Source organism: Martes martes, assembly GCF_963455335.1.
Source record: "Martes martes genome assembly, chromosome: 17".
Taxonomy (NCBI): Eukaryota; Metazoa; Chordata; class Mammalia; order Carnivora; family Mustelidae; genus Martes; species Martes martes.
Window position 1 is genome coordinate 42,701,660 of NC_137905.1, and position 27,177 is coordinate 42,728,836.

Sequence of the window (27,177 nt, forward strand, 5' to 3'; positions counted from 1 at the left end):
TCACACCAGGTGTCCCCTCAGCTCAAAGGGGAGAGAATCAGGTTCCATGAGGTCCAAGTCTCCTGCCACCCGATCATAGATTCCTCTTGCGTCCTCATATGTCTCCTCAGGCCAGCCGGGGTCGCAGGGGCCCTGACAAGCAAAGGTGGAGTTGGAACCATAGAAAGATGCCCTATGGGTCATCCTTACAGCTCTAGGAGGGATACACACTCCTACTCAACTTCCCAGAAAAAAAGAAAAGTTTTCGTTTCTAATTTTGGGGGGATCCAACAAATACAAAGAGGAGAGCAATTACAGTGAGCCTCCATCATGAACCTCCCTGTGCCCATCACCTAACCTCAACAATATCGACCCTTGGTCGATCTTGGTTTATCTATATCTCCATCTTTTTTCCATCTCCTAACCTCACTAACTAGTTATTTTAAAGCAAGTCTAAGATATCTCATGATTTCTGTCAGAAAAATAATTTAAATGTCAGAAATATGAAACTTTAAAAAGTGCATGATGTAGGGAATTGGAGTGGAATGTGAGTTAGGATTCTGTTCGTCCTATAAATTTCAAAATTTTCATCAAAATAGAAGACAAAAACGACCACGTAGAGTGGTCCTTACTGGAGATGTGCTTTACCCTAGGATCGGAAGAAAAGAGTTGTTTTAGCTCAGCAAACTTTAGAGCTTATTTGCCCATAGGCCAAATACAGCCTGCTGCTTGTTTTCATACCACCTGGGGCTAAGAATGGTTTTACATATTTTAATTGATGGTAAAATATCAAATGAAGAATATTTATGACATATGAAAATTATATGAAGTTCAAATTTCAGTGTCTAAAAATACAGTTTTTTTGGAACTTAGCCACACTTTTTCTTTTCTTTTTTTTTTAAAACATTTTATTTATTTATTTGAGAGAGAGAGAGAGAATGAGAGAGAGAGAGCATGAGAGGAGAGAGGTCAGCAGGAGAAACAGACTCCCCATGGAGCTGGGAGCCTGATGTGGGACTCGATCCCGGGACTCCAGGATCATGACCTGAGCCGAAGGCAGTTGCTTAACCAACCGAGCCACCCAGGTGCCCAGCCACACTTTTTCATGTATGTATTGTCTGTGGCTTCTTTTACATGACAGCGGCTGAGCTGAGTAGTTTCGGAGAGGACAGCATGTCCTGCAATGCCCAAAGGATTTACTCTGGACCTTCACAGAGAAAGTGTGCAGACTGCATCTCTGCTTCAGACGGCTCGTATGGTTCAGCACCACGGACAGCATTGTAATGCACATTTTTTTTCCACGCTGCTGAGAACAGTGCCCTATCTGGGACAGAGCTACGGAGGGAAATCCTTTGCCCAGAGGTCCCAAAGCATCAGCCAAAGCCACACAGAAAGTCAAGCATTCTGTGCCACCCCCCTTACAGTAGGTGGGGGTAGTTGATAGACAAAGGGTCCGTTGTTCTTGCCTTGCCCAGTCACCATCCTCACTTCCCTCGGACTCTCTGTTCCTCTCTTACTAAGTCCAGTGGTTGGCCCCTACTCTCTGATGCCGTGGCTGGACACCAGTTCTGACCTGTCTGATTAGCATAGTCTTTCCCCTGCATCAGTCATCCAGCAATAAATATGTGACCAAAGCTAGACTAATAGAGTGTGAGCTCTGGAACTTTAGAGCTATTGGAAAAGAGACACTCTTTTGCTCTGAAGGTTACCAGTCTAATAGGATACAAACCTGCATTTTCTAAGGACATCTCTAGGGAGGAAACTCTGGGTCGACCTGGGCACAGCCTGGAGTCTATTTTGTTCCTTGACTTTTCAATTGAGTGGGCTAAAGACGTATTTCTCTATATCTGTCTGATTAACCAGTGTAGTGGAGAAGGCTAATTATCCAGCAGAATGCATAGCTTCCTTCTTCCATGGTAATAGCAGTTTGGTGAGGCATACAGCTGCCAAGCTGGACTATGTTTCTTAGTCTCCTTTACAGTTAGGTGTGACCATTTGACTGTGTTTTCATCAGGGAAGGAGTAGAGTGTACCATGTCTGGGCCTGGGCCATAAGCCAGGGTTGTACCTTCACCACACTTTCTTTTTCCCTCTCCCACCAGTTGAAACCTACAGTGAACTAGCCTATCTATGCAAACTTGAACAATGCACTAGAGGATGGCAGAGGAACACAGTGGAAAGAACTTGAGTTCTGGAATAACCATGTGCAACAGGGTCACTCACCTCTGATTGCTATGTGAGAAGGAAATAGGATCGTAGCCAGGCTTTTGTGCTATGGCCTCTAGCTTACCCTTAACTAATATGAACAGTAGGAGGTGGGTTTCTGTCACTAGCCAGGAAAGACTTCTCCTGATACAAATCACCTCACCATTGGTACTTCATCGTAGAGGGGTCCCCAGGCTCCAGTTGGGGCATACAGTCTTTCCACCTCATCATACAGGTGTCCAGGAAAAGCCACATCTTCCTCTTCAAGATGTGTGAAACCTGGAGTTGGAAGGGATGATCAGGGCACCTGTCCAGATGTCAGGGGTATCTATGAGCAGAGGGAGCTCTGATATGGTCATGACTCACCTCGGGGATAAGACACCTCCTCCAGTGTTGGTGGTAGCTGGGGGCTGAAGTTCTTCATGGAGTGGTAATATGGTTCTGCATCCATTGTGCTAACCTGTCAACAGCCCGCCCCCCCCCAAAAAAAGCCAGATAAAATCTTTTCCATCCTCTGGCTCCATAATCCAATGATTACCCTGAAGTTAATAACAGAATGTTAGTCTGCAGTTTCCTGTCAGCAGAACTTTTGAGAATATCCCCACTCACCGTGGAGCTTCGAGTGTCCCTGTCTCCAGTCCACTGGCTGTCCTCATATGCATTCTTGACTCGGTCCTCCTCCGACCTTCCAGGACAGAGGTATGGAGGGCAGCTGGGTGTCGACTCTGACACCTCTCATCCCCAAACCTCCTTCCTCAGAGCCTTTCTTATGGAAAAATATTCCCACTTACCCTGCCTCTGTTTTCTCTGAGATGCCTGAGGAAAGTAGGGAAAAAGGGATCAGAGACACCCTTCATCTGGCCAAAAAGGCCCTGGGAGACTAATACGGACCAGCCCCAGGGCTCTCTGTCACCGTTGGTCCAACATCTCTGTAGGGGAAGAATGCTCTCTCCTCACCTTCAGCAAGATGCCTCAGTCTCCGCTGCCAGAGGAATCCCCCAACACAGGAGATGTTAGAAAGCAGCAAAAGACCCCCAACAGCAAACAGCACAGGCAGCAGGGGCAACCCTGGGGTTCCTGGGGGAAGAAGGTATCTCTCAGTGAACCCAAAACAATTGGCTCTAGGCCCCGAGCAGCATTCTCTGAGAAAGCCCAATTCTGACTAAGCGAAGCTCTTCTTCGTAGGTCAAGGAAGGACATGGGCAGAGATTTCCAGGTCCACTCCTTCTTGCCACCTCAGGGCAGGTGGCTTCTTTCAAAAGTCAAACCACTAACAGTGGTTCCTACCTTTGCATGAGCCCTGTGTGTAGACTGAGATGGGAGCTCCAGCTGGGTGTTCAAGACCTCTTCCCATGTGTTCAGCCTTGCCCATCAACCATAGACCCTGGTATTGAACCCCTCAGCCACGCAAACTAACCAGTGGAGTTGTTTCCAGAATCACTGAGCCAAAGCCACACCCCTAAGCCTTGGAAAAGTCAAATGTCTGTCCTTAAACGTCCTGTCTTCTCAACTGATTTTCTTCTCAAATGACTTCCCCTTTGCACAAACTTCCATTCAAGGTAATATTGGAGTCCTCTGCCATATCCCTAAGGACAAGACTAAATCCTTCTAAGCAGTCATCTGCTCAGCATCCATCTCCCCATCTTCTGCTAACAGCACTCATTTTCCTTTGAGGAAATAACCCCTTCCTCACTCTTGGGCTGTATATTCATTCCCACAGATCTCCATGGAGGACATGCGGACCTCCCTGGCTGCTAAGAGCACCCGTTCCTCTTTCCACAGTGATGAGTTCAGACCCATCCAGCATTTGACCCAAGGTAGATTTTTGCCAGAACATTTAGGACACTTCTTTGCTGGCTGCTGAGAAGTGGAACAAAGTTGGAGGTATGTGGAGCGGCGTAGGTACTTCTTTGCCCTCTTGATGAAAGAATCTGAGAAGGAAGCCATCAGCGATGAAGGCAAAGTTGAGAGAGAGTGAGAAATAGGTCCTTCGTGAAAATCATGAGCACCTATTGGAGTTTTCAACCTCACAGGCCAAGAAATTCTTTTTATTGTGCACAACAGCTGAATTTCTGTCACTTGCAACCTTCTTCTCAGGCTTTGAAGGGGGATTGTAATTCTCTCCTTGTAACTATACTCTCTTTTTTAAAAAGATTTTTATTTATTTATTTGACAGACAGAGATCACAAGTAGGCAGAGAGGCAGGTAGAGAGAGAGGAAGGGAAGCAGGCTCCCTGCTGACCAGAGAGCCCAATGTGGGGCTCGATCCCAGGACCCCGGGATCACGACCCGAGCCGAAGGCAGAGGCTTTAACCCACTGCGCCACCCGCGCCCCTGTAACTACACTCTTGAGTAGTCCCCTTCCACATTGAGTCTGAGTTGAGACATGTCACTTGTTTCAGCCCATAAGACAATATCAAATGTGACAGAATCAGGAGCTCAAAAGTGTTTGCTCAGTCCTGCTGCTCTTGGGATTCCTGTGACCACCTCCATGTGAACAAGTCAAGGAGAGACATGTGGCCCAGTTATCTCCATTGTCCCAACAAAGAACCAGATTGTCAGATATGTGAGGAGGAGGTCATCCTAGATCAACCGGTCCCAGCCGAGCCTCCAGCTACCTATATCCCAGACCAGAACTGTTCAGCCACTCATAGAATCAAGAGAAACTATGGTTGTTATGATAAGTGCCCATGTTTGAAATGGTTTATTTTGCATCAAAAGCCAAATGATACAGGAGCACCTGGGTGGTGCAGTCAGTTAAGCATCTGACTCTTAGTTTCAGCTCAGGTCCTGATCTCAGGGTCCTGAGATCAAGTACCGCTTGGGGCTCCACGACTGCCCATGTCCAGGCCTGTCTCAGCCCTGTGTGGGGTTCTGCCTCAGGCCCCCACCTCTGGTTCCTTGCTTAGTGGGGAATCTGCTTAAGATTATCTGATTTTCGGGGCGCCTGACTGGCTCAGTGGGTTAAAGCCTCTGCCTTCGGCTCAGGTCATGATCCCAAGGTCCTGGGATCGAGCCCCGCATCAGGCTCTCTGCTCCGCTGGGAGCCTGCTTCCTCCTCTCTCTGCCTTCCTCTCTGCCTACTTGTGATCTCTGTCTGTCAAATAAATAAATAAAATATTTTAAAAAAAGATTATCTGATTTTCCCTCTCCCTGCTTGCTCTCTCTCTCTCTAATATAAATAAATGAATCTCTCTCTCTCTCTTTTTTTTTAAGATTTTATTCATTTATTTGAGTGAGAGAGAGAGAGAGAGCATGAGAGGAAAGAGACAGGGGTAGAAGAAGACTCCCTGGCAAGCAGAGAGCCCGATGTGGGTCTCGATCCCGGGACTCCAGGATCATGACCTGAGCCGAAGGCAGTCGCCCAACCAACTGAGCCACCCAGGCACCTCATCTCTCTCTCTCTTTTTTTAAGCCAACTGATACAGGCTCTGCATAGGGCATAGAACCAGCTAATTCTTTCAGAATTAAACTGAATTAGGCAGGGAGAAAGTGCGTCACATCCGGAAAGAGAAAGAACTTAGGATGTGTATAAGGGACAGAGCTAAGTCTTAAGCAGCTGTGGTCACATGCAGAGAGAGGGATATTCAAGGGATTGAAAACTTACCTTCAGGCTGCTCTGTGGGCAGCTGGTAATCAGGGTCTCCAGAAGGCTGGTCTAGACCTGGGGGGGGGGGCGGTGGATATAGTGATTGTGAATTAACACCAAGAATCTGGGTAAGCCTTAAATATTTCACGGTTTCCTATTAAGCTTTTCAACCCATTTTGAGGTACTGATTTATGGCTTCTTAGGAATACTTCAAAGAGACCTGCAAATTGCTGATAATAATGGCAATACTATTAATAGCCATTCTAATGCCAATAATAATGATGATGATGAAGATGATGATTATTGTTGATGAGTGCTTTATGGTATGGAAGATCCTTTTAACTCAAATTATCAATGTTGGAGGGTTGGCCAAAAAAGATGCTGGGCCTCAGAATGTCTTAATTGAGGTATTAGTTCTAGAGCAAGCAAATGAGTGTGCTTTATGCTTTAGTACTTAGAGGAAAGACGGTAATGGGGGAAAGAAAGAGGAGGAATGGGAGAAGTTCCTTACTTCCATTAGGAAGAAGGCTGCTCTGTCAGAAAGGGAAAGACAGAGAGAGGGACCTTTAATGGGGCAAAGTAAACAGAAGTTTCTCTAAATCAGTATTTACATAGCACTTATTTTATACAGGTCCCCATTCTAAGCACTGTAGATAGATTACTTTATTTAATCCTCACAACTGAGAGAGACCTTACTTTCAGTAATAGGCACAGATATCTGAGATACCTTATTTTTAGACACTGAGGCCCGAAAATGTTAAGTAACTTACCCAGGGTCTCACAACTAGGAAGCGGCAGAGCTGCGACCTGAATCCCTGCTTATCTAAACCCGCCTCTGTGTGATGAGCCACTCAAACGTTTTCATTAGTCATATGAAGGAATTTGTCCCTTTCATCAAAGTTGCTGAATTTATTGGCATCAAGTTGCCCGTAATACTCCCTAACTTCCCCTTAATGCCTGTAGGATTAGTACTAATGCCCCCTGTCGTTCCTGATACAGGTGTAGTTGTGTCTTTTCTCTTTTTCACCTTGATTTGCTTTATAAAAGTTATTTGACATTTCAAAGCAACAGCTTTTGTTCTCATTGATTTTTCTCTATGGTTTTTCTGTTTTCTAGTTCATTGATTTTTGTTCTTTATTATTTCCTCCCTTCTGTTTACTTTGGGTTTCATTTACTCTTCTTTTTTAAATTTCTTAAGATGGAAATTAAGCATCAGTCTGCAACCTTTTTAGAAATCTAAACGAGCACTTAATTTTGTAAATGTCCTGCTCACACTGCTGTAGCTGCACCCCACAATTTCCATGTTTCCCTTCCATTGAATACAAACGTTTTTCTAATTTCCCTTCGTCATTAACTACGTTCAGACAGAATCGTTTAGTGGCTAAAAACTGGTTCCTGGTGTTCATCTGCCTGAGTTCCAGTCTCATCTCTACCTCCTTCTAGCTGTGTGAGCCTCAGCACTTTGCTTAGCCTTTTTGGTCATCAGTGTTTTCATCTATAAAAAGGGAATAGTATCTACATCCCTGTATCACCTCATAAGTCCCCTGAGGCGCTCTGCAACCTGCTCAAGATTGTCCCTTCCCACCTGGGGTTGTGATAGTGATCTGGGACCCCTTGTCAGTTACTCCACTGTCCCCTAGGGCATTGCTGGCCAGCAGCCAGACTCTGTATCGTGTAGAGGGCTGCAGTCCAGTCAGGGTGAAAGTGGTGGCCTCGAGTGGTAGGACATCCATGTAGAGGAACCCTGAAGTCTCCAGTGCCTCATATCTGCATGAAAAAGAGGGTAGTCATTCAGGGAGGTGCCCCAGCCCTGCTGGCTGCCATCCCTTCCCGCCGTGATGGGGACCCACCTGATCCGAAACCTCTGTGGCAAACCCCCATCAAAGCCAGGTTTCCATTCCAACCCCACTGAATACGGAGTCATGCTCACAACCTTTAATCCTGTTGGGGGATCCGGGCGGCCTTTGAGGAGAAGGATGAGGGGAGTAGTCAGAGGCTACAAAAGGAGATTCCTTCCAGGTTTTTCTAAGAATGATTTTAAATATATAGTCGATTCTTGTAATTAGTAGTGGTTACGTTCTGTAAAGTTGCTATGAACACTGAATTACAGAACATCAAATCGTTGCTTCTAGGGGAAATGCAGTTAGGTTCCTGTGAACCTCCTGTCACAATATTTTCATCAACCAATCAATACATGACCTTGTTTTTTTTGTGTGTTTCTGTTTAAGACACTTTATTTAATGTATCTTATTGATTCACTAACACTGAACTCACTGCCAAACAGTGTTATAATTGATGTTTGAATGAAGTTTATCCAACAGAAGTGTTTTCTCCCTATCCTTAGGAACTCCAGACAGCACATCAGCACTATGGCTAAGGGCCACTTTAAATAGCAAAATCACTAACAAAAAGCACAAAAGTGCAAAAAATGTGGGACTAAATAGTCTACAAAGAGGACATTTCCTTATAGTGTGAAAGCTGGAACAAGAAAGCAGAGTGTCACCCTGTTCTAACCCAATCGAGAATGTGTTCATTGGGTGACTCAATTTTTTTAATCTGCTCTGTACATGTTCCTGAATGACCAAGAAAGCAGCATGAGTATCAATTTTGGGGTTATAAATAAATTTTAGCACGTAGGCAAATTTGCAAATAGATTTGACAAATATCAGCACTGGTTGTATATGACATATGTTCCTTGTGTGGATTTTTTGGTGCCCGTGTCACATTCATTCCTTATTTCTTCTGGTTGCAGAACCCTGAGTATCCTTTGGAAAACCACTTGTCCACATTCTCAGACCAGGTACTTCTGATGGAAATGACCCCACTCCTTGTAGGAGAGATACATGACTGAGCCAAGCCAACCAGGGTGTCGCCTTCCCTCACCACAGGGTTGGTGTAGGGATGGGATGGGACCTGAATAGAGCCAATAAATCTTAAGTCTAGTAATTTCATACCACTGTTCAGAAGAGAAAAAAATTCCACTTCCCCTGGGAAGCCTAACAGCCTCTATGAAGAACCTTAGAATAAAGCCAACACAGAGAAAAGCAGACCTAAGAGTCAGATAGTTCTAGATGATAGCTGAACCTAAATCCAGCAACTCCCGACAATCTACTTTTCGATTACTTGGGCCAATAATTCCCCCCACTTCTTTTCCTTGTTGTGGGGTTCCCTGAAGATCCAGTCTCCACTAGTATTTTCTTTTTTTTTTCCCCACTAGTATTTTCAAGGCAGGCTGAAACTCCATCTCCATTCATAAACACTTCTTGGGCTTGGGGAACACTGCCTTTCTGGGCCAACCAGAGACTTGCAGATTGACCCAGGGAGCATCTGCCCAACACCCTCACAGCCCACTCCCACCATACTGATGCTGACGAGTTGAATGTTGGTGTGGTCTGAGCCAAGGGCATTGGTGGCTGTGCACGTGAACAGGGCGTAGTCCTGGGCTGCAGACACGTTGGCAATGGTCAGGAGACTGCTGTGGATGCCACCCTGGTGGTATGTGTGCTCTGTGTACCTGGGGGGGAAGTGGGGCAGAGATTTAGGAAAGGTAACTGGGGTTGGGGGACCAAAGTTAGGACTAGAGTGCTCCCTGGCTAGGCCTTGACTCACCTGGGATCCTGGAGATCCAGAGGGACTCCGTTTTTGGTCCAAGTGAAGACAATGTTGGGGACACCTCGGGCACGACAGTGGAGGGTGGCAGAACTGGTGCTATCTCCAGCTGCAGCCACCTTAGTTAGGGGGGTGGGGTGCTCCACCTGGGGGGGAACTAGAAGGGGTTGTTGGTCAACATGAGGTATGTGGAAAGACATGAGAGATGTGAGTTTAGTGGAGGCCTTAAAATCAGAGTTTAAGTGTTACTCACATCTGACAACAAGTCGGACCAGTCCTCGGGCTGGAGGTGCCACTCCATTGTCCACAATGCACTGGTAAGCACCAGCCTGGGCCAGTTTGGCATGGTGAATTCGAAGACGCCCTGTGGCTCCCTTTGACATTTTCTCCATGTCATCCAGGCTCTGGTCCTCCTCCTCTTCTCCCTTGAGGCACAAGATACAGGAGATGCCCCCCCAAGTCTGGCCCCAGCCTCATTCTCCCCCAAACTGGATCCATCCTTATTCTCCCAGACACAATCAATCTCCACAGATCTAGCAAAGAAAACATTCTCCCACCTATCCATTCCCTGAGTCATCCATCCATCTATCCACGCATCTAATCATTCATTCATGGGCCCATCCATTTATCCACCAATCAAGAAAACTATTCACCCATTCATTTATCCAATCATTCATGCTCAGAATGATCTATCTACCCATCCACCATCTATTTAACCATCCATCTCTGCATTGATTTATTCATTTATCTATCCATTCATCTACCTCTCCTTTATCCTTTTGTGCATTCACCCATTCATTTATCTTCCTTCTGCCCTCCACCTATCCACCCTTCCATCTCTCTAACCATCCACCTCTTCTATTTACTCATACATGCACATACCCATAAATACATGCAAATGTTCATCTACCTGTTTATCCATCTCTCCATTGACCATGCACCCATCCATCCATCCACCTATCCATCCATCCATCCATCACTCTTCCACAGACATATTTCCACTGATGGTGTATTTTTTTAGAAGATTTTATTTATTTATTTGACAGAGAGAGATCACAAGTAGGCAGAGAGGCAGGCAGAGAGACGGGGGAAGCAGACTCCTCACTGAGCAGAGAGCCCAATGCAGGGCTTGATCCCAGGACCCTGAGATTATGATCCGAGCCTAAGGCAGAGGCCCAACCCACTGAGCCACCCAGGTGCCCTACTAATGGTGTATTTATCTATCCATGTACCCTCAAATCTAATCAATTTATCTATTCATTTCTCTCATTCAACTATTAAGTCACTCATCTACTCATCATTTATCCATTCACTTGTCTGTTTGTCCATATGTTCTTCCCTCCATTTATGCACCGTCTACCTACCTATCCATCCACCTGCCCACCCACTCATTTGTTTATTTACCCACTCATGCACCCATCCATCTGCCATTCAACAGTTAGTTAGTTCTTGGAGGATGTCCCAACAAATGTATCATTATATAGGATCATATAGCTAAGATCCCTCCCCCCAAGGAGCTCACAGTCAAGAAACCACATCCCCCACCCCCACCTCCATTTACCAAAGGTCGGATCCTTACCAGCCTCTCCCAGCTGAACATCTCTGGAAGGATGGGATTGGCATCAACGGTGCAGACTATATCCACAGAACCCCCAATATTCACCTCAGTTGGGTCCTGGAGAGCTCGGATAGTGGGAGCATCTGGAGAGGCAAGGGGTTGAGGAAGGTGCTTGTGCCATACAGATGATGGTAGGAGAAGGCCCCAGGTGGGAGAGGTGTCTTAGAGGTGCTCAGGAAAGTCACAGGTATTCAGTCTTCCCTTTATGCAGAGCACTTAGAGTAAAGTTCTCAGGGTTAGTGAGGCATTCCCCCACCCTCTACCGTACTGCACCTCTGTGGTGACAAGAGGAGGTCTGGTGGACTTCCAGGATTGTATGGAAGTGGATCTTCCACAGTGGGTTTGGCTTCCTTTTTTTTTTTTTAAGATTTTATTTATTGATTTGACAGACAGAGATCACAAGTAGGCAGAAAGGCAGGCAGAGAGAGAGGGGTAAGTAGGCTCCCCGCTGAGCAGAGAGCCTGATGCAGGGCTGGATCCCAGGACCCTGAGATCATGACCTGAGCAGAAGGCAGAGGCTTAACCCCCTGAGCCACCCAGGCACCTCCCCCCACTTTTTTTTTTGAGAGAGAGGGAGAGAGCTCCTGCATACACAGAGCTCATATGTGCAGAAGGAGAGGGAGAGAGAATCTGAAGTCTTAAGCAGGCTCCACCCTGAGCACAGAGGAGCCAGGGCTCAATCTCAGGATCCTGAGATCATGATCTGAGCTGAAATCAAAAGTCAGATGCCTGGCTGACTGACGCGCCCAGGCACCCCAGGGCTTCCTGATGAGACTGAGTCCCATGTAGGTGGCCCCCTGTCTGAGCAGATTCCACATAGGGTCTCTCTAGTGGGCAGGTTCCCAAAGTGGGAATGACTCCATCACAGTGGAGGCTCCCAAAGTGAAAGGCTTTCAGGATGAGTGAACATCCCTAGGTAGGCAGAGCTTCCATAAGATGAGACTCCACATTGGGCAAGAGTCCCTGAGTGGGTGTGGTTAGCAGGGGGACAGGGCTCCCAGAACTTCCTAGTTTCCTAGGGTGATGATGGGGCCTCACAGTGTACGTCCAGCCGCACTAGAGTTTCAGCGGTGCCCTCCGAGTTCTGGCAATGCAGCTGATAGAGGCCGTCGTCAGCGCGGGTCACATTCCATAGTTGCAGGGCTCCACCAGACAGGATGCGATGCCGCGGGCCGCCAGCTGGGGGAGGTCAGTGTGAGGAGCCTGACTCTCCGGTGCGAGAGACCTGCACCCCTTTCTGTGGCCTCTCCACGCACCTGGGCTGAGGCGGTAGCCGCGGAAGGTCCAGTTGAAGGCCTCAGGGGCAGGGTTGGCAGATACAGACACCGGCAGCAGTGCCTCGCCCTGCTCCACCGCGGTCACCACAAACACCTGCTCCCCCAGGAACTCCGGAGGGTCTGTGGGAGGGGTGTCACCGGGAGTCAAGGTTGGGGTCTGGGATGGATTTGAGATCAGGTATAAGGGTTAAAGTTGGAGTCATGACTAGATTTAAGGTTGTGGACAAGGTATTCAGAGCTGAGCTCAGCTATTAGGTTCAGGATAGAGGTTAGGATCCAGCTTAGGAAGAGAATAAAGGCTAGAATCAAGGTTAAAAGATGGAGAGAAGGCCTCCAGAGCAAGGTGGCTGAGGAGTAGGAGACCAAAATATCAGGTCCCAGGAGTTCAGCTACGCAGTTATCAAACCATTCTGAACACCTACAAACTCAACAGGAGATAGAAGAGAGGAAGAGCAGCAATTCTAGGAACAGAAAACCAACCACTTTCTGGAAGGTAGGACATGCAGAGAAGTGAATCCAAAATGATATACGGGAAGATAGACCTCAGGGGGAGGGCCAGCTCCTGGCAAGCGGTGGAGCAGCAGAGCACAAAATTGGAACTTTTAGAAGTCTGCTCCATTGAGGGACGTCGTTCCAGAGGCTAAGTGGGGGGTAGAGCCCTTGCAGAGACAGTGTGGTCTCAGGTTCCGCCGGGTCACAGAAGGATCAAGGGTGTCTGAATGTAGCAGAGCTCCCAAGTATCAGAGCGGGAAGCCAGCTACAGAGACGGAGCCGAGGAGTGAGCTCTCAGCTCGGGGTTACCTTAAACTGTGATCCATGACACAGTCGAGCCACTGCTCTTCAGCAGGGACCCCACAAGTGGCAGATCTGGGGAGACCCCCTCCTTCTTCCTCTGGGAGGAGCAGCATGAAAGCACACTGCAGGAATCTGCTGGGTTTGGAGACTCCAAACGGGTGGTGTGCCAGAGATAGAAATGCTCGGTCACAGGCTGGGTGACCTCAGAGTGCGGCCAGAGACCAGGGAGACGGGAGGGATTGATGGCTTTTCTCTGAGGGCACAACTGAGGAGTGGGGCCCGAGCTCTCATCTCCTCTGGGCTGGAAATTGGGAGGCCGCCATTTTCATTCCCGTCCTCTATGGAGGATGTTCAGGAAAACAGGAAACAGGAAACAGGAAAGCTCTATGGAAAAGTTGCAGTGAACAAAAACTCCAGAGAGCAAACCCAAGCAGATTTCTTAGCCTGGCCCCCAGCAAGGGCAGTGCAAAGCAATTCGATCTGGGGCAAAGACATTTGAGCCTCACAGCAACAGACCCCTCCCTCAGAATATCAACAAGAACAGTGAGCCAAGACCAAGTTCACCAATCAATGAGAACTGTGGAACTCCAGAGTTAGGGGAAAGCAACACAGAATTCATGGCTTTTTTCCCAAGATCTTTTAGTCTTTCAAAGTTAAATTTTTTTAATTTTATTTTTTTCTTATTCTATCTTTTAAAATTTTTCCTCTTTCCTATTTTAACATTTTTAAACAATTTTACCTTATCAATACCTTTTAAAAAATCTTTTAAAATTTTCATTGTTATAGTCATATTTTATCCCTTCATTGTATTTAAACTTATTTTTTGTATACATAAAGTTTTTTTTTTCTTTACAATTTTGGGATACAATTTCTTCTACTAGATCAAAATATACCCTAAATCTAGCGCATGGCTTTGTTCTAGTCTCCAGCCTGATCACATTCTTTCCTCCTTTTTTTTCTTTTTTCAACCACTTCTTATCAATTCCTTTTTTAGAGTTTTTTTAAATTTTCATCTTTACAGACATATTCTATCCCTTCATCATGTTTACCCTTATTTTTGTATATATATAAGTTTTTCTTTCTTTAAAATTTTGGGAAGTAGTTTCTTCTAACAGAAGAAAATACAACCAAAATCAAGTGTGTAGCTCTATTTTATTCAGCAGTCTAATATATATATATATATACATATACATATACATACATATACATATATATTTTTTTTCCTTCTCCCCCACCCCCCAGTTTCAGGTCTCTTCCAATTTGGTTAGTGTATATTTTTCTGGGGTTGTTGCTACCCTGTTAGTATTTTGTTCTCTCATTAATCTATTCTTATCTGGATAAAATGAAAAGGCAGAAAAACTCACCTCAAAAAAAAGAACAAGAGGCAGTACCAACAGCTAGGGACCTAATCAATACAGACATTAGTAAGATGTTAGAAGCAGAGATCAGAATTATGATTACCAAGGTGCTAGCTGGGCTCAAAAAAAGCATGGAAGGTACTAGAGAATCCCTTTCTGGAGAGATAAAAATCCCTTTTTGGAGAAATGAAAGAACTAAAATCTAATTTAGTTGAAATTTTGAAAAAGCTATTACTGAGGTGCAATAAAAAATGGAGGCTCTTACTGCTAGGATGAATGAGGTAGAAGAGAGAATTGGTGATACAGAAGACCAAATGATGGAGAATAAAGAACCTGAGAAAAAGAGAGATAAACAACTAATGGACCATGAGGGGAGAATTCGAGAGCTAAGTGATACCATAAGATGAAACAATATTAGAATAATTGAGATCTCTGGTGCACCTAAGTGGATCAGTTGGTTAAGCCACTGCCTTTGGCTTAGGTCATGATCCCAGAGTCATGGGATTGAGTCCTGAATCTGGTTCCCAGCTCTGCAGGGAGTTTGGTTCTCCCTCTGACCTTCTCCCCCTTCATGCTCTCTCTCATTCTCTCTCTCTCTCTCTAAAAAAGAAAATAAACAAATAGAATAATTGGGATCCCAGAAGAAGAAGAAAGAGAGAGGGGGGCAGAAGTTATACTGGAACAAATTATAGCAGAGACTTTCCCTAATTGGCAAAGGGAAGAAGCATCAAAATCCAAGAGGCACAAAGAACCCCCCTCAAAATCAACAAAAATAGGTCCATACCCCATCATCTAATAGTAAAACTTACAAGTCTCAGAGACAAAGAGAAAATCCTGAAATCCTGAAAGCAGCTCAGGGCAAGAGATCTGTAACACACAGCAGTAGAAATATTAGATTGGCAGCAGACCTATCCACAGAGACCTGGCAGGCCCGAAAGGACTGGCATGATATATTCAGAGCACTAAACAAGAAAAATATGCAGCCAAGGCTGTCACTGAAAATAGAAGGAGAGATAAAAAGCTTCCAGGACAAACAAAAACTAAAAGAATTTGCAAACAACAAACCAGCCCTACAGGAAATATTGAAAGGGGTCCTCTAAGCAAAGAGAGAGCATAAAAGTAACAGACCAGAAAGGAACAGAGACAATATACAGCAATAGTCACCTTACAGGCAATACAATGGCACTAAATTCGTATCTTTCAATAGTTACCCTAAATGTAAATGGGCTAAATGTTCCAATCAAAAGACACAAGGTATCAGAATAGATAAACAAACAAGACCCATTAATATGCTGTCTACAAGAAACTCATTTTAGACCCAAAGACACCTTCAGATTTAAAGTAAGGGGGTGGAAAACAATGTACCATGCTAATGGACATCAAAAGAAAGCTGGGGTGGCAATCCTTATATCAGATAAATTAAATTTTAAGCCAAAGACTAAAGTAAGAGATGAGGAAGGACACTATATCATACTTAAAGGGCCTGTCCAGCAAGAAGATCTAAAAATTTTAAATATCTATGCCCCTAATATGGGAGCAGCCAATTATATGAACCAATTCATAACAAACAATAACAATTACAAAATCAAAGAAACACATCAACAGTAATACAATAATAGTGGGGGACTTTAACACCCCCCCCTTACCAAAATGGACAGATCATCTAAGCAAAAGATCAACAAGGAAATAAAGGCTTTAAATGACACACTGGACCAGATGGAAATCCCAGATATATTTAGAACATACCAGCCCAAAACAACAGAATACACATTCTTCTCTAGTACACATGGAACATTCTCCAGAATAGATCACATCCTGGGTCACAATTCAGGTCTCAACCAGTAACAAAAGATTAGGATCATTCCCTGCATATTTTCAGACTGCAATGCTCTGAAACTAGAACTCAGTCACAAGAGGAAAGTTGGAAAGAACTCAAATACATGGAGGCTAAAGAGCATCCTGCTAAAGAGCATCCTACTAAAGAATGAATGGGTCAACCAAGAAATTAAAGAAGAATTTTTAAAAATTCATGGAAACAAATGAAAATGAAAACACAACTGTTCAAAATCTTTGGGACACAGTAAAAGCAGTCCTGAGAGGAAACTATATAGCAATACAAGCCTTTCTCAAGAAACAAGAAAGGTGGGGCACCTGTGTGGCTCAGTGGGTTAAGCCTCTGCCTTCAGCTCAGGTCATGAACTCAGGGTCCCAGGATCGAGCCCTGCATCGGGCTCTCTGCTCAGTGGGGAGCCTGCTTCCCCCACTCTCTCTGTCTACTCGTAATCTCTCTCTCTCTCTCTCTCTGTCAAATAAATAAATAAAATCTTAAAAAAAAAAAAGAGGGGTGCCTGGGTGGCTCAGTGGCTTAAAGCCTCTGCTTTCAGCTCAGGTCGTGATCCCAGGGTTCTGGGATCGAGCCCCGCATTGGGCTCTCTGCTTGGCTGGGAGCCTGTTTCCCTTTCTCTCTCTCTGTCTGTCTCTCTGCCTACTAGTGATCTCTTTCTGTCAAGTAAATAAATAAAATCTTTAAAAAAAAAAAAAGAAAGAAAGAAAGAAACAAGAAAGTTCTCAAATACACAACCTAACCCTACCCCTAAAGGAGCTGGAGAAAGAACAGCAAAGAAAGCCTAAACCCAGCAGGAGATGAGAAGTAATAAAGATCAGAGTAGAAATCAATGGAATAGAAACCAAAAGAAAAGTAGAACAAATCAACGAAACTAAGAGCTGGTTCTCTGAAAGAATTAATAAGATTGATAAAGCCCTGGCCAGACTTATCAAAAAGAAAAGAGAAAGGACCCAAATTAATAAAATCATGAAGGAAAGAGGAGAGATCACAACCAACACCAAAGAAATACAAACAATTATAAGAACATATTATGAACATATTACTATGCACCAGCAAATTTGACAATCTGGAAGAAATGGATGCATTCCTAGAGACCTATATGCTACCAAAACTGAACCAGGAAGAAATAGAAAACCTGAACAGACCCATAACCAGTAAGGAGATTGAAGCAGTCATCAAAAATCTCCCAAAAAACAAGAGCCCAGGACCAGGTGGCTTCCCAGAGGAATTCTACCAAACATTTAAAGAAGAATTAGTACCTATTCTCCTGAAACTGTTCCAAAAAATAGAAATGGAAGGAAAACTTCCAAACTCATTTTATGAGGCCAGCATTACGTTAATCCCAAAACCAGACAAAGACCCTATCAAAAAGGAGAATTACAGACCAATATCCTTGATGAACATGGATGCAAAAATTCTCACCAAAATATAGCCAATGGGATCTAATAGTACATTAAAAGGATTATTCACCACGACCAAGTGGGATTTATTCCTAGGCTGCAAGGTTGGTTCAACACCTGCAAATCAATCAATGTGATACGATACATCAATAAAAGAAAGAACAATAACCATATGATACTCTCAATAGATGCTGAAAAAGCATTTGACAAAATTCTTGATCAAAACTCTTCACAGTATAGGCATAGAGGGTACATACCTCAATATCATCAAAGCCATCTATGAATAACCCACAACAAATATCATTCTCAATGGGGAAAAACTGAGGGCTTTTCCTCTAAGGTCAGGAATATGGCAGGGATGTCCACTATCACCACTGCTATTCAATATAGTACTAGAAGTCCTAGCCTCAGCAACCAGACAACAAAAAGAAATAAAAGGCAACCGAGTTGGCAAAGAAGAAGTCAAACTCTCACTCTTTGCAGATGATATGATACTTTATGTGGAAAATCCAAAGACTCCACTCCAAAACTGCTAGAACTCATATAGGATTTCAGTAAAGTGTCAGGATATGAAATCAATGTACAGAAATCAGTTGCATTTCTATACACCAACAGCAAGACAGAAGAAAGAGAAATTAAGAAGTCCATCCCATTTACAATTGCACCCAAAACCATAAGATACCTAAGATACATAATAAACCTAATCAAAGAGGCAAAGAATCTGTACTCAGAAAACTATAAAGTATTCATGAAAGAAATTGAGGAAGACACAAAGAAATGGAAAAACATTCCATGCTCATGGATTGGAAGAACAAATATTGTGAAAATGTCTATGTTACCTAAAGCAATCTACACTTTTAATGAATCCCTATCAAAATACCATCAATTTTTTTCAAAGAAATGAAGGAAATAATCCTAAAATTTATATGGAACCAGAAAAGCCCCCCAAATAACCATAAGAATGTTGAAAAAGAAAACCACCAAAGGTGGCAGCATCACAATTCCGGACTTCAAGCTCTATTACAAAGCTGTCATCATCAAGACAGTATGGTACTAGCACAAAAACAGACACATAGATCAATGGAACAGAATAGAGAGCCCAGAAAGGGACCCTCAACTCTATAGTCAACTAATCCTCAACAAAGCAGGAAAGAATGTCCAATGGAAAAAAGTCTCTTCAACGAATGGTGCTGGGAATATTGGACAGCCACATGCAGGAGAATAAAACTGGACCATTTCCTTATACTGCACACACAAAAATAGACTCCAAATGGATGAAAGTCCTCTATGTGAGACAGGAACCCATCAAAATCCTTGAGGAGAACACAGGCAGCAACCTCTTCAACCTCAGCCTCAGCAACTTCTTCCTAGAAACATCACCAAGGCAAGGGAAACGAGGGCAAAAATGAACTATTGAGATTTCATCATGATAAAAAGCTTTTGCACAGCAAAGGAAACAGTCAACAAAACCAAAAGACAACTGACAGAATGGGAGAAGATATTCACAAATGACATATCAGAAAAAGGACTAGTATCCAAAATCTATAAAGAACTTATCAAACTCAACACCCAAAATACAAATAATCCAATCAAGAACTGGGCAGAAGACATGAACAGTAGAAGACATGAACATGAATTTCGGCAAAGAAGACATCCAAATGGCCAACAGACACAAGGAAAATTGCTCAACAGCACTCGGCATCAGGGAAATACAAATCAAAACCACAATAAGATACCACCTCACACTGGTCAGAATGGCTAAAATTAACAAGTCAGGAAATGACAGATCTTGGCGAGGATGCAGAAAAAGGGGAACCCTCCTACCCTGTTGGTGGGAATGCATGCTGGTGCAGCCACTCTGGAAAACAGTATGGAGATTCCTCAAAAAGTTAAAAATAGAGCTATCCTATGACCCAGCAATCACCCTACTGGGTATTTACCCTAAAGATACAAATGTAATGATCCGAAGGGGCACGTGCACCTGAATGTTTATAGAAGCAATGTCCACAATAGCCAAACCATGGAAAGAACTTAGATGTCCATCAATAGATGAATGGATAAAGAAGATGTGGTAATATATATACAATGGAACACTATGCAGCCATCAAAAGGAATGAAATCTTGCCATTTGCAAAGATATGGATGGAACTAGAGGGTATTATGTTAAGTGAAATAAATCAATCAGAGAAAGATAATTATCCTATGATCTCACTGATATGAGGAATTTGAGAGGCAGGAAGGGGGGTCCTGAGGGGTAGGGAGGGAAAAAATGAAACAAGATGGGATCGGGAGGGAGACAAACCATAAAACAGACTTAACCTCATGGAACAAACTGAGGCTTGCTGGGAGGTGGGGAGGTAGGGATAGGGTGGCTGGGTTATGGACATTGGGGAAGGTATATGCTATAGTGAGTGCTGTGAAATGTGTAAGCCTGATGATCCACAGACCTGTACCCCTGGGGCAAATAATACATTATACATTAATTTTTTTAAATGCCAAAAAAAAAAAAAGTTGGAGAGAAGTTCAGGAGGGTTCACAGCAGGGGTTAGAATAGAAGGCAAGGCAAAACGGAGGTTGGGCAGGATAGGAATTGGTGTAGAGCCAGGGTCCATGATAAAGATCAGGAAAGTTTCAAGTTTAGAATGGAGATAAAGGACGGTGTCAAGGTGAAGACCCAAGTAGTATAAGGTCAGGAGGGAATCAAGAGGGGTTCCACATACACAACACGTTGAGGCGGTAGAAGGCGCTCATGGTTTCCCGTAGTTCAGGGCTGTGGGCTTGGCAGGTCACTCGGTGGCCGTGGTCTCGGGAGGACATTCTCAGAAGGACGCTCCTAGCTGCTGCAGAGCCTTTGAATGGGGCACTACGGGGTGGTGTGGCCACGCTTTCCAGCCTGTGGCCCGAGCAGGGGTGGTAGGGTCAGGTCAGGGTTAGCGCAGAGATGGAACCAGAGCCAGAGGAGTACTAGGTACAGGACAGGACACCAGCCAGGGGTGGGGAGGAGGGCACAGAACCAGACAGAGGAGGGGCCACTGGTGCTCTCACCTCTCCCCTTCCTTGTCCCACGATAAGTTGACGGGAGGGTTGCTGCTAACACTGATGCAAGTCAAGTTTAATGCATCCCCTGGGCGCAGAGCTGTGGCGTTGGCCAAGATCGTCACGTTTGTGGGGGGAACTTCAAGAACGGGCCAGAAGAGCAAGACTCAGAGCCTGCATCCGCCTTGCCTAGATCCCAGGCTCTGCAGCAGCGTCCTGGCTCTCGGTATCCACTGTCCCCCAGCTTGGCTCTGGCTTAGTTCCCTGCCGCGACCAAGCCCTCCCCCAGACCCTGGCTGAGAGCGCCCTCACACTGCACCACAAGCTGCGTGGATGCGCTGAGTTGACCCGCCTTGCACGTGAACTTCGCCTGGTTGTCCGATGGACCCGTGATCAGTACAAGCTCTCGGGAGAACGTGCTCCCTGACTTCTCCAGACTTCCCAGCTGCACCCGTCGCGGCTCCTGGGGCGGCCGCGGTTCGGTCACCGTCCGGGAGTCCTGAGGACAAACACTGACTGGGGGACCGCGTAGCCCTGCCATTCACCCCAAAAATAGCCCCATTCGTGTGATGAGGAAAAGGGGCCTCCTTCCCCTGGCACCCAGCTAAGGTAGAAGAATGGGGACTAGAATAGAGCACCTCCCACCAGGGTCCCCAGAGCCTATCCTGGGTCACCAGAGCCCTGAGGTTTTGCGGTGGGAACCCACCTCCAGTCCCCACCTTCACCGCTCTCTGGAAGCCAGCAATGGTTGGTGCCCCCTGCCGACCCTCCCCTCCACTCCTCAAAATCCATTCCAACTAAGCAAACAACCACACGCCAGGAAAGTCCCATGGAATCCCCAAGCCTTTCCCAGAATTTCTTCATCTTTTCCTATCCTTAGTTCTTTTTCTTAAAATTCCCACTTTCCCCCCAAATTTCCTTCAATTGTTCGCTTAATTTCATAGTCTTTTACAGATTTCTGAATCTTTCCCCAATATTCCCTTATTACACTAGTCTTTTTTTTTTAGATTTTATTTATTTATTTGACAGACAGAGATCACAAGTAGGCAGAGAGGCAGGCAGAGAGAGAGGGAAGCAGGTTCCCTGCTGAGCAGAGAGCCTGATGCGGGGCTGGATTCCAGACCCTGAGATCATGACCTGAGCCAAAGGCAAAGGCTTTAACCCACTGAGCCACCCAGGTGCCCCTTACACTAGTCTTTTACTAGAATCCTTTGTATTGACTAAATTCTTGGCATTTTCCCCAAACTCCACCCAACTAAATTTCATTTCTATAATTCCTAGTCTTTCCCCTGGAATTTTCACTAGCCCCTAAGTTCCCAGGATTTTCTCAGAATTTGGTCAGAATTTATTTTATTTTATTTTATTTTGTCAAGGTTTTTTTTTTTTTTAAAGATTTTATCTATTCATTTGACAGACAGAGATCACAAGTAGACAGAGGGGGTGGGAGGGGAAGGAAGCAGGCTCCCTGCTGAGCAGAGAGCTGGATGCAGGGCTTGATCCTGGGACCCTGAGATCATGACCTAAGCTGAAGGCGGAAGCTTTAACCCACTGAGCCATCCAGGCGCCCCAAGGTTTGTTTTTTTTTTTTTTTAAGATTTTATTTATTTATTTATTTACCAGAGAGCGAGCAAGAGATACCAGAGAGTGAGCAAGAGAGAGAGAGAGGGAGAGAGAGAAAGAGAGAGAGAGAGTACAAGCAGTGGGGGTGGCAGGCAGAGGGAGAAGCAGGCTTCTTGCTGAGCAAAGATCCTGACTCAGTCCCAGGACCTTGAGATCATGACCTGAGCCAAAGGCAGATGCTTAACCGACTAAGCCACCCAGGTGTCCTGAATTTCTTTTAATTTTAATGGAATTTCACTTTCTTACCTCCAAATCCCATGAACGCAATTTTATATTAATAAATTTTCAAATGTTCTGTGGAATAACAAGTCTCTCCCCCAAATTTCTAGCCTTTGCCCATCATTGTCCTGGGACCTGGAATACTTGGTCTTTCCCTAAAATTCCAGCCATTTCGTCTGAATCCCTCAGATTTAACCAGAATTTCCTTTACTTTTGGTGAAATTAATTGCCTTTTCTCCAGAATTCCTTATCCTCATCTAGAATACCTTCCTTTTTCCTAGAATTCTCACTGTTTTCCCAGAATTCCCAGAATTTTCCTAGGATTCCGTTTCATCCTCATGGCATTTGTGTCTTTTCCAATTCCCTACCAAAACTCAAACTCTTCAGTATTTTTCAAGAAATTCACATTTTCCCAACATTTCCCAAGACTCTGGAGGAGAGAGAAAAGGGCTCTGTCTTCCCCACCCCCACCCCGCAGCCCTTCTGGCCACCTCCATAAGCCCTTGTTTGGCACCAACCTTGAGCCAGGTAAGAGAGGGTTCTGGGTTGCCTCCAATGGCCAGACACACCAGCCTCACTCGAGTCCCAGCCCGGAGGCGTTGTCCCTCTGGGGGGCCCTCTATCCACAACTTCTGGGCAGGATCTGTGAGGAAAGCAGGAAGAGTGGCTTTTCTCTCTGGGTTGGGCCTGAGGGTTGGAGGGAGGGTCTCTAAGGAATGGGGCACCCCCGGGGGCAAGGGTGGAGGCTCACATTTCACATTCAGGGTGAGTGACTTCTTGAAGGTCTCTTTGGTGAAGGCCTCGCTAAAGGCCTCACACGTGAGAGTCAGACCATTGTCCTCTCGCCGCACCAGGAACGTGAGGTTGGACATGGAGATGTGGCCGCCATGCAGGCCCTGCCAAGGAGCGAGCTTCAGACTTGGCAACAACAGCACTCCTATCCCAGGTACCCAAGGTCCGGGCTCACCCCAGACCCTAGCAAGGACACGGAAAGCATCTCCACCCCCTCCTCCTCTGTGAGACCCTGGAGGCCAGACCCAGTTACCCAGGCTTCCAGGCTCATCCTCTCCCAGATCCAAGAGTGGTGCCCTCGGCTCCCTCCTCCCTCAGACCCAGGAGTCTGGCCACTGCCTCACATCCATGACCATCTCTTCCGTGGGCACCAGCTGCCGCCAGCCCAGCCACCATCGCAACAGGACCCGTGGGCGACTGGACTTGGTGACGCAGGAGAGCGAAACGTTCTTGTTCTCAGACTGGGATGCGGATCCCAAGATGGTAATGGCACTGGGGGGGACTGCAGGGACGACGGGCAGAGGAGAGACGTGAAACTTGGCTGGATGCCTCACAGACCAGCCCCGCCAGGAGACTGGGGACAGATGACAAGGTCTTTGGCATCAGATAGGCATGGGGGCACAAACAGATGGTTCTCTGGGGCACGGAGTGACAGATGGGCAGCTGGGATCAGGACTCACAGGTGACCTGCAGCGTGACTCCGCGTTCCTGGATCCCCGTAGATACGCTGTTTTGGGCCTCACAGCTGAGCCTCGCCCCGTGGTCTTCCGGTCTCACGGTCATCACCAGCATGCTACGGGCCACCGCCTCAGCATGCTCCGTGCCCCAAGCTGTGGACATGGGCTGGCCATTCTGGAGACGGAGAGAGATCTGCGCCTGCTCAGGACCAGCTCCTCCCCCGACCTCCCCGCTGCCCCTCCCATCCCCAGGCGGGCCTCTGCCCTCACCTTCAGCCACTGCAGTGTGGCTGGGGGATTTCCCCCTCGGGCCACACACAACAGCTCCAAGCTCTGTCCTGCCCGCACGTGCCCCTCGTCCAGGCCTGGCCATTCAATGACAGGAGGTCCTGGGGGGACTGGGAAGCAGCAATCACTCAGTGGGCCTGGGGAACCCATCCATTCTTTCCAGACCCCACAATTTGCCCCTGAAACCCTGTGTTTCTCCTTGATAACCTGAACCTTCCATAATCCCTGCACTCCCCCAGGACCCCCTAATTCCTGCTTCCCATCCTCCGTGCCCACAGCTGACTCAGTTCCCCACTTACACAGAACATTCATGGTGACTGAGACCCGGATGGGGGTGTCCAATGCTGGGCTGGATGCCTCACAGACCAGTAGCTGCCCATTATCTGAGCTCTGGGGTATCACCCTGGGGTGAGAAGTTGGGGTTCTAGAGTCAGAGTCATCGTCTGAAATTTGGGGACTCAGGGAGACGAGGTGGGTGATCCCAGGTTCCCACACCTGGTCTAGGTCTCTCTGCTGATTTCCTCTAGGATCTAGAATTCCATGGAAGCAATCTGGGGGGGGGGGTGGTCAGCAGTGAAAATTGGGATTCCAGAGGCCCACTCCTGGCCAAAATCCTTGTACTTGATACTCTGGAACTAGTTTTGGAGGGTCGTCGTGAACAATTAGGTCCCAGATGTTCATGCCTGACTCTAGTCTCCATGCTTGGAGTTCTCACGGAGAAACTTGGGGGTCAGGCTGAGAGGAGGGCATCGCAAATTTCATACCTGGCTGTGGCCTCCGTGGTGAAGAGCTTCTCCTGGGACCCCACGTTCACATTAGCAGAGGCGTCGGAAACTGTTTGTCCGCCTTGAGGCAACAAGAGGGCTAGAGGGATGCCAGGTTCCCCCCAAGGCTGATTCTGGAGAGAATGGCCTGGAAATCCTCAGGGTGGACACAGTGTGCCCTCCCTCCTGGTTCCAGGGGGAAAGCTCCAGCTCGGTTCCTCCACACATTCAAGCCTCCCTGAATGCTGGAGGTCCTGGGCCTCACCTTTGCCCTCACCACCTGGCCAGGTTGAGTCACCCACCTCCATCACCCTGCTTCTTGCTTCTGCACCCATGATGACACCCATATCTCCGTCTGGAGCCTCAGCCTCTTCCCTGAGTCCCAGACTCAGGGTCACAGTCCTGCGATCACTTTGGTGTCTCTCCCTGTAGGTTCCCTCCCATTCCAGGGTCTCACACTGGCCTCAACATCTCCCCAAGTCCATTCCTGCATCCCCATCACTCAGGAATATCCTATTTTCTGGGACCTCTAGGAGGATACTCCCCTCCCCATTCCAGGGGCTCCCGCCAGTTCATCCACACTCACTCTGTAAGAAGGTGATGTCGGGTGCTGGCTTTGCATCCCCAGACACGCAGGTGACCACGTACTCCTGCCCAGCAACCCACGTGACTGTGCTCCCTGCCTCGGGGGTCAGCTGGAGCACCTTGGGGGGCACTGGTGAGAAAAGGTGTGGGGTGAGCTGCCACCACTGAGAAAAAGATGAGGATTTGGGTTTGGAGTCTCAGTGCTCATCAGATGTGCATCCTGGGTCTGGGACTGGGGGCTTGGAATCCTGGGCCCCAGGGTAGGAGAGGGATGGAAATCTGGATGCTTGCATCCTGGGGGTCTCTCACCCGTACCCAGGATGGAGAGGATCACTCTGGGAGACACAAGCTCAGGGCCTGTCTCCGAGCGGCCGACCTGGCACTCATACTCTGCATCGTCGCTGAGGTCACACGCTTCAATATGCAGGTGGAATTCACCTGTAGGTGAGACCAGGGGTGGCAGGTCAGGAACTTAGGCAGCCCCTGCTGGTGGTTCAGGGTCTTAGGCCCTGACCCCTTACCTCTACTAGGGTCCCCTTCCAGGTGATACCTCGGGAACCTGGGGATCCTGGGATCCGGGCCCAGGAGTAGCCCATCTTTGGCCCATTGCACCGCACTGCCGGGGGCGCTGACCCCACACCGCAGCTCAGCAGTGGCCCCCTCCACCACCGTCAAGTTTTCAGGCAGAGCCCAGAAGCCTCTCGGGGCTGAGGCAGGAAGCGGCAACTGGGCCAGGCCTGGGGACACAGGGGTGTCAGCAGGAGAGGGAAGAGGGGTCAGTCTGGAGAACATGAATGGAAAACAAGGACCACTTGGTGCTGAGTCACAGGGCCAGGATCCCACTCACCTGTGGTCAGCAGCCCCATGAGGAGCAGGGGAGCCCTGACGGGTGTCCTCAGAGCCATCTCAGGTCCTCTGCCTTGGCTCCCAAAGGGTCCACTGCCTGCCTCCTCTCTGTTTCTGTCTTTCGCTGGGTCCTTCTCCCTATGTCTCTGGCTTTTCTTTTTGTCTTTCTTCGTCCATTTGTCTCCTCTTTCTCTGTTTTCTTCTCTTCCCGTGAGTCAGTCTCTCTGTCTCTCTCCTTTCCTCCTCTTCAGTCTCACCCTTCTCTCCTGCCACCTCCACCCCTGCTCTCCTCTCACCATTCACAGCCCCTCAGGGAGGAGAGCAGCTCAGAGTGTAGCAGGCTCCTGGAGGCCAGGAGAGTGAGGAGACTGATGCAGTCAGTGGCCCAGAGACCCAGACCCTGCCTCCCCCAGCTGCCGTCCCAAGTCTCCAGCTCCAGGCCCAGCAGCCTCCTCCCAGCCCAGCTGGAGCATGAAATCCCCTGTCAGCACATGCCAGGAACATTCCACGGTGCCTCCCCAGTCCCCATGACCCCAAGGGCCTGGCCGGGGCCAGGGATAAGGGGCAGCCGGTCAGACCCAGGTGGACAGCTGGACCCAGTGTGGGGTTAGGACTCCCCAGCTCTTCCCTCCCCTGGCACATGACCTTGACAAGTCTCTACCTTCCCAGGGTAGA

At 47.0% G+C, this 27,177-nt stretch overlaps 1 protein-coding gene across 1 annotated transcript; it reads right to left on the minus strand.

Annotated features, from left to right (window-relative positions):
- NPHS1 (NPHS1 adhesion molecule, nephrin) lies at nucleotides 1-26,702 on the minus strand (the record flags this gene model as incomplete). Its single annotated transcript, XM_080828732.1, has 29 exons — nucleotides 26,504-26,702; nucleotides 26,178-26,393; nucleotides 25,972-26,094; nucleotides 25,658-25,786; nucleotides 25,072-25,153; nucleotides 24,607-24,710; nucleotides 24,290-24,417; nucleotides 24,023-24,194; nucleotides 23,687-23,844; nucleotides 23,302-23,446; nucleotides 23,069-23,193; nucleotides 21,024-21,210; nucleotides 20,721-20,850; nucleotides 20,396-20,568; nucleotides 12,256-12,396; nucleotides 12,038-12,178; nucleotides 10,961-11,082; nucleotides 9,635-9,806; nucleotides 9,382-9,538; nucleotides 9,135-9,286; nucleotides 7,623-7,734; nucleotides 7,358-7,539; nucleotides 5,791-5,847; nucleotides 3,141-3,260; nucleotides 2,975-2,999; nucleotides 2,793-2,868; nucleotides 2,550-2,643; nucleotides 2,347-2,462; nucleotides 1-132 (listed from the first exon to the last, which is right to left on the minus strand). The coding sequence occupies exons 1-29, from the start codon at nucleotides 26,559-26,561 to the stop codon at nucleotides 1-3; spliced, it is 3,729 nt and encodes a 1,242-aa protein (XP_080684858.1). The 5' UTR covers nucleotides 26,562-26,702.
- Nucleotides 26,703-27,177: the final 475 nt, after the last annotated feature.